The sequence below is a fragment of the Rattus norvegicus genome, chromosome 1, assembly GCF_036323735.1.
Source record: "Rattus norvegicus strain BN/NHsdMcwi chromosome 1, GRCr8, whole genome shotgun sequence".
Taxonomy (NCBI): domain Eukaryota; kingdom Metazoa; phylum Chordata; class Mammalia; order Rodentia; family Muridae; genus Rattus; species Rattus norvegicus.
Window position 1 is genome coordinate 167,925,253 of NC_086019.1, and position 11,718 is coordinate 167,936,970.

Genomic DNA, 11,718 nt, shown 5'->3' on the forward strand with positions numbered 1-11,718 from the left:
GTGAATAACATGGTAGAAACCTGTTTCTCATGGTTAAGGGCTAGTTCTGGATTCTTACACGTGTCATTCTACATCGTGAAACAGGGAAATACGATCCAGGTCTGTAGCCGATGACCGTAAAATATGAAGAAAACAGTGTGCCCGCTTTATTCCCAACCAATGGTTTCATGAGTGCACCAGCTTTTAACTGTAGACACTGCCTCACTATCTCTGTTAATTCTGAGTTTCTCGTCCTCCAGAGAACAGATCTTAAAATTCTCCAAGCAAGAAATCTGACCCCGAGACACATCCTGGGTTCCTCCTGTGATGGCGCTTTTCAATGTCACTCGCCCTGCCTCCTTTCTCCTGACTGGTATCCCTGGTCTGGAGAGCCTCCACCCCTGGCTGGCAGTGCCCCTTTGTGTGATGTATGCTGTGGCCCTCGGGGCAAACACTGTGATCCTGCAGGCTGTGCGAGTGGAGCCTAGCCTCCATGCTCCCATGTACTACTTCCTGTCCATGTTGTCTTTCAGTGATGTGGCCATGTCCATGGCCACACTGCCCACTGTGCTCAGAACCTTCTGCCTTGATGCACGCAGCATTGCTTTTGAGGCCTGTCTAGTCCAGATGTTTCTCATTCATTCTTTCTCGATGATGGAGTCAGGGATACTGCTGGCTATGAGTTTTGACCGCTATGTGGCCATATGCGATCCCTTGCATTATGCCACTGTTCTCACCAATGAATTCATTGCTGGGATGGGGTTAGCTGTGACTGCTCGAAGCTTCATCACCCTTTTCCCTCTGCCCTTCCTCATCAAGAGGCTACCTATATGCAGATCCAATGTTCTTTCCCACTCCTACTGCCTGCATCCAGACATGATGAAGCTTGCCTGTGCTGACATCACCATCAACAGTATCTATGGGCTCTTTGTTCTTGTGTCTACTTTTGGCATGGACCTGCTTTTTATTTTCCTCTCCTATGTGCTCATTCTGCGTTCTGTTATGGCCATTGCTTCTCATGAGGAACGCCTTAAAGCTCTCAACACATGTGTGTCACATATCTTGGCTGTACTTGCATTTTATGTGCCAATGATAGGGGTCTCTACAGTCCACCGTTTTGGGAAGCATGCTCCACGATACATACATGTCCTTATGTCCAATATCTACCTTTTTGTGCCTCCTGTACTTAACCCTCTTATTTATAGTGCCAAGACAAAGGACATCCGCCGTGCCATATTCCGTATGTTTCACCGTATCAAACTATGACTTCCACATCTTTTTTTAGGGTCTGATGATTACAGTGCCTATGGACTCTCATTGATGACATCATCACCCTGATTAGTTTTCAGCATTAGCATTATCAATATCATAAGTATACAATGGATATGTAATTAGAGGGAAAGCTATGAGAGGAGGAAAATGGAGGCACAAACCTTAAAACATAAAATAAGGAGATATAAATCAATAGGCATTCAGATAAAAAAATCTGTGTCATCCACAGAAAGGTAAATGTTGGAGACAACTAAGTAGCTATGTAATGTCTTATGCTAATTTAAGCTAGGAATTGTTTTTATAAAGTAACAAATTTTCCTAGTGAGACCATTAATTTTGCTGAGTTGACAAATGTGCCGTGTTGTATTCTAAAAACTTTATATGCACTGACTAACCTAATGTTCATATTAATCACATGAGGCACAGAAAATGAATTGCACAACATGTAGATATTTGAGATTTAATTCATGTCTGTTTTCTAGCCTAATGTAATGTCTGTATGAATACCATTTTATTGTCTATATGAAAACCATTTTATTGTCCGATCGATATTTCATAAAATCACCACTGCTGTCTGGTTTTCTCCAACACTACTGCTCCAAGTGATCACAGGTTGCTTTAACTTCGAAGATGAACTCTGATTTACTTTCAGAACTTACTTGAATGAACAAAGACGATCTCAGAAAACTGGCAGCTGCTGACTCTGAGAACTTTCTATAGACATCTTTTCTGTCTACAGCATTTATCTTTTTCCAAGAAGGACAGAGCTCAGATATCTAAATATCATAGTCGTCTGTGATAGACCTTTCTATGGGGTAGGTGATGTGCCAGAGGCCTGGATTCTCATTTCTTTTTCCTTCTTGGGATAACAAATTTCTTTGATGCCATTCCATGCTAAGAGATGTCAGTAATTATGTTCTAGGATTGTTAGTTAGCTAAAAAGAAAAATTCTGGAATATGCCACACAAAACATTCATGATTTACAATTAGACAATTCAAAAGTAATTCTTTCTGACCTTTTACAATGATTTTTTTTCTTAGTGTGTCATTTCTTTGATGGCAGAGTGCTAACATACACTGGGAAGTTCCTTAGCCTAATTTTGATGATCTCAGACTAAGGTTTTGCTTATTACCAGATTAAAAAACAATTAAGTGAGGGTAAAAAATTAAGTATGGAATCTATCTTGTCAGGAAAACTGAGCTGGAGACTCAGAGCGGCAGAGGTCACCACTGACACAACATTTTCCTTTGTATATACAGCTCTACCGGGTAAATGTCAAAGACTAATGTTGAGTAAAAAGGAGGAAGTTTTTTGTGAATGTTGTATTTGTGACTGTGTCAGTATTTGTGAGCCAGATCCCAAAATACACACGTGAGGTCAGTAAGAAATATTGTTTAGTGGCCTACTAAGTCTGCTTTTTAAAGAATGGTTGAATCATATTATATCAAAATTATTTCAAAGAGAAGATAAATAGGGATGTTCAATCTACCGTCAAATGTAACTGTCCATTTAAAAATAACTTTTCTTAGCCATATAAAAACTCTTACCTTGCTTTAGGATACAAATAATAATTTTAATGGCATACTCTGTTCACTTTCTCCCTTTCTTTCTCCTCCATAAAAGACAAGTTCTAATGCTTTTCAGAAACACAGGGGAAAGGCTGGAGTTTTCTTGTTTTTGACTCTTGTGGCTGCTCATGCAGTGATTGCTATAACAGAGGTAGCCACGGCGGCAACTCTAACCTAAGCAGACCTAAGCCAACCATCACTGTGTTTTATTGTTGTTGTTCTGAACTCAACAGCTGTTCATATTGAAATAACAAAATATCTAGTTTAGTCCCAGAAAAAATATTTAAAAGATAATCCCTTTACTTCTTATTTTAAGTTCCCCTAGGCCTAGATATAATTTAAGAAAATGAAATATTGGACAGCATTCAAACTAAGATAAACTATAAATAGTTCACAGTTTACAGAATGTATGTGCAGATATGGAAAGTCATACATGTATCCCTGCCATATCCTTGATGCATGGCCCATTCTCATGGCAAGGATTGAACGGAGAAGGATAGAAGCTCAGAGGAACAACTGCAATAGCACAGAAGACATTATCTCTTGCCTTGTAGTTAAGGACTCCGCTATCTTTAAGGAGATGACACTATGAATTTGACTGTGCTCTGATGAGTATATGGGCATCACAAATAAGAATTGAGGTTTCTTCATCTTTTATTTTCTGGGAGGCCACAAGGGTAAGGGGTGAACCTGAGAGGATGGAGAAGAGAACATGATTGGGGTACATTATGTGGAATTTCAAAACATTCAATAAAAACATTATGTTAAAGAAACTCATGAGCTATCTACGACAAATAAAATCTAATATAGAACACAAGAAACCTGCCAGTCACATTGTAGGAAGTTCCATAGGAACTCAAGGAGAGATTCTTCTGAAATAGTCCCCGTGAAGAAAATAACTCCCATGCCCCTGGGAGTGCCTAGGCAGCAGCTTAATTTTCTATGTACCATGAAGCAAAATCAATGAAATGATTTGAAATCTGATCAGCTCTTCTCAGACCACAACTTCTCAGCCACAGAGGCAGTTCTGCTAGACTGGAAATGGTCTTCACCGTCCCAGTGTATTTATAAAATACACAAAGCAGGGCACAATGAGTTCAACTTCCAAGATAGGTTATCTATCCTCAAGGGCATTTCCTCATCAGGTGAGGATTCACTTGGCTAAGGAAAATGTGCTAGGTTTACACAATGAAGTATTACTCAGATGTTAAAAGCAATGTCATCATGACATTTGCAGGCAAATGGATGGAACTAGAAGTGATTATCCTTTGTGAGGTGACCTACACCCAGAAAGACAAACATGGCATGTACTTACTCATAAGAGGTTATTATCTATAAAGTAAAAGACAACCATGCTATAATCCACCTACCCAGAGAAGCTAAGTAATAAGGAAGGCATACGAGGGGGAAAAAGAATCACCTTGAGAAGTGCAAATAGAGTAGTTATTGTGGGTAAACTCGGCGGGGTGCGTGGGTTGGAAACAGGAGGAATCAAGTGGAGTGGAGGGAGGGAGAAAACACTCTGAGAAATGACTAGAATGGGCAGGAGGATATTTTGGAGCAAGGTAGAAACTAGTACAATGGAGACTCCATGAAATCTACAAGAGTAACCTTAGCAGAGACTCCTCATAATGGGAGACACAGGGCCTGAACTGACCATCTTCTGTAACTAGGCAAGGCCTCAAATGGAGGGATTGGGACATCAAGCTAGCCACAAAACCAACTATAGCTTGTCCTGCCATCAGAGTGTTCTGGGAGTGGAACCTAGTGGAATCATCATCAAACAGACCAGAAAGACTTCATCTAGAAAGTGATGGGAGCGTGGGAGTAGCATAGCCAAACACTAGGTAGAGCTCAGGGAAGGGAAGGAAGGATCAGAGTAACCGGAGTGATCAGGGACACACCATGGTCCACAGAGTCAACTGAGTGGAACTTACAAGGACTCACAGAGATCAGGGAGCCTGCAGGGGTCTGACCTAATTCCTCTGTGTATGTGTTATGGCCGAGTAGCTTGGTGTGCTTGTGACAATCCTAACACACTGGGAACAAGTTCTGTCGCTGACACGTTTGCCTACCTGTGAGACAATTTCTTTCTTACTAGGTTGCCTTCTCCAGCCTTAGTATGATATAATGTGCCTGGTCTTATTGTAGCTTATTATGCAACGTTTGGTTAACGTCCCCGAGAAGCCTGATCTTTTTGGAGGGGAGGTAGATATGAGAAAATGAGGGGGAGACACTGTTGGGTGGGATGTAATATGTGAGGGAAGAACAAGAGAAGGGGGAAACCACTGCTCCATTACCAACTAGACATGTTTCTAAATCATGGTGAAGACTCATGAGACCTTTGTGACTCTCAGCTAGGAAGGAATTTATCTGTTGCTACTTGTACATCTTCTTTATATTTAGTAAATAAAAGATACATTTCTTCTATTATAAATGAGGGATTAGTTCATCAGATATATGTAATAAAATACAGGAAATTAATTATCCACTAAATGAGTGTTTAATTTATTGACTTCATCTGTGCATGTATAATTATATGCACTTAAGATTTGCTATTGCATTGAAATTCATTTAGACCTCCAAAATTCTTCAATGTGAAGAACAATCTCAGGACTTCTATATATGCCTTTTATCCATCCTTTATAACCTAGAGTAATTAGAGGTCTATAACCAGGTCACATTCTTCAATTGTGGTGTTTGTCTTTCATTATGATTAAGTGTAGTGCAGTGGAATGGTGTTACTGGTGAAGTAAATGTCCACATAAATTGTTTAAAGACATAACAAAAACTGAACACCACAAGACCATATAGTAAAGGTAAATAAATACAAACTGGGGAAACAAGATTTCTGGGTTCTGGGGATTGAACCGAGGACCAGATGCATGCTGATCTAGTACTCTGATACTGAAATACATGTCCATTTCTTTATGGACCTGATATCCAATTCCTACTGTTATTGTTAAATGAGATGAATTTTTCCATAAATATGACCAAGCTATGGCTTAACAGGTGGTCAAATACCTTTTGCTATACTGTGCACAACACAACATCAGTTTTTTTTTAATGAGAAAAGTATGTAAAATAATTCTAAAACTCAAACAAATTCCTGTTAAGCATACGTATACAAAGCCTTTGTATAAGAGGGGGACAGGTAGTAGAAATATTGGAAATATTTCATACAATTATTCAGCAGGAAGAGAAATTTGTGATTATGCTTAAGAAATACAACTCAGGCTGTAGTGATGATTCAGTGGTTTAGAGAACTGATTGCTCTTCCAGAGGTCCTGAGTTCAATTCCCAGGAACAATATGGTGGTTCTGAAGACAGCTACAGTGCACTCATATGCATGAAATAAATAAATAAATAAATAAATTTTAAAAGAAAAAAAGAGTAAAAGGAAGAAATGCAACCTAGCACTTAAAAATCCAAATATCTATAAATTTTTTACAAATACATAAAATAAATAACTGTTTCTGACTATAAAGAAAAGTTGTTGGAAACAAAGCAGGTACAAATTAGATAATGTTATTTTATTTATTTTCAGAAAAGATTTTTTCCAAAATAATGAATCTTCTCAGCCAATAAAAATATTACTAATGGGTTCTTAATTGATTTAGAAGTTAATGCCCTATATAAAATACTTTGCTAGTGGGAACAAATACATTATCTCAGAAAGAAAAATTACACATCCATTATTTATGGATTGGGTCCATGTTTACTAAGCAGTAACAAAGCAAAATACACATTTATTAATATAAATAACATAGTTTCCATGCTCAGTAAAGGTAGAGTACTTTCCCATATCAATATGATTCACATTTATGGATCTCAGAAAGTTTCTGTCTCTTCATGGCTGTGATTCTATAACTTCCCCATCATGTCTCATCTCTTGGTCTCTGTCTCTGTTGTGGCTTGAAGGGTACTCTTTAGGCAATACTATTCATTGCAGGAACACGAACCCATATTCCTGTATACTATAGGTCACACTGCCGCAACTGGTAAAGGGAATTTCCCCCCTCCGCTAGTCACTAATATCATTTCATCTCCCACTCAACATGCTTATTATCTTCTTGGGAGACATTTACTCTTTCCTTTAGCAGTGCCTGAGTGATGGCAGTACCTGGCACCATGGTCAAATAACTATTGTATAACTTGAAAGTCTGAAGTTTAAAGATATCTAAACTCATTATTCTTTTATTAGATTATATATACACACATGTCTATATGTATATATAGATGTGTTTTTATTACTTGAAAACATAGATGTTACCTGGCATATTGGGAACAGACAAGATCTAATTAAAGGGCCTTTTTTGTTGGTTTGGAGAGAATTAATTTGCAGCAAACTATGACCTAATTAGTTGCATGATGTTTTGAGTTGCAGATTGTGTCTAGGCTGTATCTTACATGTAACACATACTTTGAAATGTATGACCATATCTAATATGTGTGTGTGTGTGTGTGTGTGCTCTACAAACCATCTTGATACACTAAAATATCAAAAATAACTAAAATTTCTAAGCTGTGTAGTTTTTCAGAAAACATATCATTGATCAGAACTTGGTGCCTAATAACATCTTGTGCAGCCTCCTACGAATCTCCTTTGTCTTGATAGAATAGATAATAGGATTGAGCATTGGAGGAACGAAGAGATAGACCAGGGATGTGAACTTGTGCACATACTCTGGAGCATGCTTTACAAATCTGTGGACCATTGACACACTAATCATGGGCACATAGAAGATGAGCACAGCAGAGATATGCGACACGCACGTGTTTAGTGTCTTAAGCCTTTCTTCTCTGGAGGCAATGGCCAGCACAGAGCGCAGAATGAGCACATAGGAGAGGAGGATGAGCACTGAATCGACACCAAAAGCAGAGATGACAATGAAGAGCCCATACATGCTGTTGATAGTGGTATCTCCACACGGTAAGCGTATCAGGTCTGGGTGTAAGCAGTAGGAATGGGTCAGAACATTGGCCTTACAGAAGGGTAGCCTCTTCAGTAGGAAAGGAAGTGGGAAGACCATGCAGAAACTGCGGATGATGATGGACATACCCATGTGGGCCACACGGGCATCAGTAAGCACTGAGGAATAATGCAAAGGATTACAGATGGCTACGTACCGGTCAAAACTCATGGCCAGTAGAATCCCAGACTCTGTCCAGGAGAAAAAGTGTATGAAGAACATCTGGGCCAGGCAGGCATCGAAGGCAGTCTCTGGGATATGAAAACACATAGAAGCAAGCACTGTAGGCAATGTAGAAAAGGACACTCCCAGGTCATTGACAGATAGAAGGGACAGGAAGTAGTACATTGGCTGGTGTAAACTCTGTTCCTCCTTTATGATGAAAAGAATCAGGGCATTGCCTACGATGGAGATAACATACAGCAGCAACAGGAGGGCAGCCAGCCAGTGCTCCAGACTCTCCATCTCTGGGAAGCCCGTTAGTATGAAGCTTGAGGTGCTTGAGGTATTAGTGTGGAAGCTCCTCATTAGGGTTGCCAAGGAGCTGTGAGGGACATGCATGAGAGTGAAGTAAGAAAGGGTCATGGAAAAGTGAAGAGTGGAGCCAGGAAGGGTCTCAAGATAGGAGGGAAATAATGCTTATATTCTTACACCAAATGCCATGGAAAGATCTAGAACTAAATAAATAAACCCTTTCCCTTTCCCATCTCCAGAGACATTTTTTTAAACATTGTCCTTTATTCTTGTGCCACCTTATTTACAGTAGTTTACATTTGTATAATCTGGCCTTTCTTCCCCTGATTTTTAGACATACTCGTAAGTAAGTGCTCAATGAAGTCAGTTCTTAATACATTAAGGCTGATCTATTCTCTCCTATGCCCATTATGACACCATTCGACTAGATTCCAAGTTGTCTTTTCTTTTTCCTGAACTCAAATATCATCCCAGTATCTCACCTCCTGCTTGTTGCTTGAGCCCCTTGCTTATTCACCAGAGTTCAATAACCTCAGTGTCTGCCATTCTTAGTTGCTTTTGACTTTGCTTCCTGTATGTTCATACGTTTCCTTGGGTCAAATGTTCTCAAAATGAACTGTATGCTACATTAATTTAAGAGTCTTAAAATGGTATTCAGGCCACATGCTTAGCCATTGCATCTGAAAGTCTACAAGAAGGACATAGAAATACACTAATAAGAAGTAATATGACATTTTTCTTTCTCAGTCTGGCTGTTTCATTTAATATGATTGTCTTTTGTATATATGTTTTCTTGAAGATGGTATAATTCATTGTTCCTTACAGAAAAATATAATTCATGCTTACATACACAGATACATGTGTACACATACATACATACATTGTCCACATTTACTTTATTTATTCATCTATTGACACACCCTAACATAATTCCAGAGTTTGGCTCTTGCCTTACTGTTTTTATCACAGATAAACACAGTGACAGACATGTGATTCTTTTGTTAGTATCTTTCTCTCTTAGTAAACTGTGAGCTCCAATCATTGTCGGCATTTCCTTTCACTTTTAAATTATATCATATTTGCACTTATCTGTTTAGTGGAAGAACATGTACCAAGGCACATGTAAAAATCATAAGACAGTTTGTAGAAGTTGTTTCCATTCGCCCTGTGGGTCCCAGGAACCAAGCTCAGGCTGTCAAGTTTGGTGGCAGCTACCTTTGCCGGCTAAGCTGTTCCCCATCTCCATTCTAATTTTCTTCTATGAATAAACCCTTTCCCTTTCCCTTTCCCATCTCCAGAGGTATCCCTGGACCCTTTTTTTGGCAGGTAAATTGGTACACAAATCCTTGAACTGGGACTCTGATATTACTAGTTCTAGTTTTAAATTTTTAGAAGATGTTGTTAAGTTGGTAAACTACTTTAATAACAATATACTGACACCTAATTTTAACTGTAAAATCCTTCATAGGAGTAAATTAATCTGAATTCACATACTTTCACAAGCACCAACTATAAATTTAACTTTCTAATAAACTATTTCCACATTTAAAGAATATGAAAATACAGAATACAGTACTTAATGGGAATATTAGGTCTCTAGTGCAAGTCACCCACTGAAGGAGTGACAAATAAGAAAGCAACAATGAGAGAAGCTTCTTAGAGCATGAGAATACCTGTCTCCAAACAGCTTTCCTAATTCCAACCAGTTTCCCAACCAAAAGCTCTCTTGTACAGTTCTTGTTTACTACTTGATGAGAATATTCGAGTTAATAGCAGTGAATCATTGATTCTGATTAAAACTATCCATGACAAACAAACAAACAAACAAACAAACAAAAAAGCAGATGCCTCTCTGAGGCTTTATGCCAGGACTTGTAGATGGAGAGCCAGGCCAGCACAGTGGGATTGCAACTGCTTGGGACTAGATACGGAATTGACAGGCTTTCCTGAAATCTTTGCACCCTAGTCATCTCAGAATATCAGAGTTAAGTAAAAGGTTCATAAGGATCTCTGTGAGAAAAGGGCTGAGGTCCTTGTTTACCTCCTCAGGGTAGATTTGGTAGCTGTGAGAAAAGAGTAGCCAACGTACTTGTGCAGAGGAGAAACACCAAGCACTCTACATCCTCAGAATGCAAGTCTGCTCTTCATACTGTGCTCGTCTGTATCCACTCCTGCTCTGGGATCTATAGCACTGCCCCTTAAGAGTCCCCTGAGCCTAGTAAGAACAACTGAGGAGATGGCTCGGGCAATGGGAAGTATGAAAACTCTTGAGTAAATGTGCTCCCCTGTGCTCTATCATTTCTCCCACTTAAATATACCAGTGAAGTTGAGAGTCAAAGCTCATTTCTTCATTTTCTAAAACTGAGCCTCGGAAACTGCTTATTCTGTAAACCAGCATCAGGGTTGGACAGTTTCTGAGACCTGTGGCTTCCTACTGATTCCCAGAAGAGCTTTTCCCACTAACCTTCGCATGACTCAAACAAATTTCAAGGATTAACACAACCAGTAAAATCTAAGTTATATGGCGTCAACAAACAGGATAACCATCTTTATTTGTATAGAAAGTCACCTTATTAACTGTTAAAAGTCTTGCAGGAATCTGTTTGATGGCTTGTTACCATGTGACCAGACCTGTATTCAAAGGCAGCTTCATTAGGCTGAGAAGATGGCCCAGTGGTTCCAAGCACTGGCCGCTCTTGCATGTGACCCGAGTTCAGTGTCAGCACCCACAGAGCAGTTCACAAGCATCTGCAACTCAAGTCATGTGAGATCTAATGGTGTCTTTTTGTCTCCAGGAGTACCAGTTATACAGGTGATGTGCTTACATATGTGTAGGGACAGCATTCATGCACATAAAAAGAAAAAATACATTTAAAATTAAAATTTTAAATATAGCCATCATGTTTATTTATTTATTTTAATCTTTAGATTTCATGTTTGTAAAATGAAAAATAAATCCTTTACGTATGAGCACATGTGATCCAACAACACATAGCAAAAGGTTGAGAAACTCTTGAAAAAAAATTTTCTAATAAATAAAATTATCATGCTAGCCTGTGAATATGTTTTATATAGATATATATGTGTCTATAGGACATGAAACTAAAAGTACATCTTAATGAACAAGGAGATTAACCCAATAGAATGAGAAGAAAAGGGAGAAAGGAATGTCTTCAAAATAAACTTATGACATATTTTTATACAAATATCTTTATGACATTCACCTATATGTACAAAGAATATATACCAATAAAAAGCACAAATGAGCAGGTGTGTTGTTTTATTTACTAAATTTAACTGGTGCACTAGAAATCACATCTTGTTTTTCCTATAACATTAAATAAAAGTACAAAGTGCACTGTGTCAAAGGAATAGAACCATGAGTACACAAAACCATAATTGTCAATTAGAAAGTAAAACAGTCTGAATAATGTCTCTCTGATGTCATCAT

General features: G+C 38.6%; 2 protein-coding genes across 2 annotated transcripts; one reads left to right on the forward strand and one right to left on the reverse strand.

Moving 5' to 3' along the window:
* The first annotated feature begins 306 nt into the window (after nucleotides 1-306).
* On the forward strand, nucleotides 307-1,245 carry Or51i2 (olfactory receptor family 51 subfamily I member 2). The gene has a single exon (NM_001000163.1). The coding sequence runs from the start codon at nucleotides 307-309 to the stop codon at nucleotides 1,243-1,245; it is 939 nt and encodes a 312-aa protein (NP_001000163.1).
* Nucleotides 1,246-7,376: 6,131 nt separating this feature from the next.
* Or51a10 (olfactory receptor family 51 subfamily A member 10) lies at nucleotides 7,377-8,321 on the reverse strand. The gene has a single exon (NM_001000164.1). It carries the CDS (start codon nucleotides 8,319-8,321, stop codon nucleotides 7,377-7,379), a length of 945 nt encoding a protein of 314 aa, NP_001000164.1.
* Nucleotides 8,322-11,718: the final 3,397 nt, after the last annotated feature.

Excerpts from the sequence above, each read along its gene's own strand:
- Or51i2 (NM_001000163.1), top strand. The coding sequence starts at position 307 with ATGGCGCTTTTCAATGTCACTCGCCCTGCCTCCTTTCTCCTGACTGGT.
- Or51a10 (NM_001000164.1), bottom strand. The coding sequence starts at position 8,321 with ATGAGGAGCTTCCACACTAATACCTCAAGCACCTCAAGCTTCATACTA.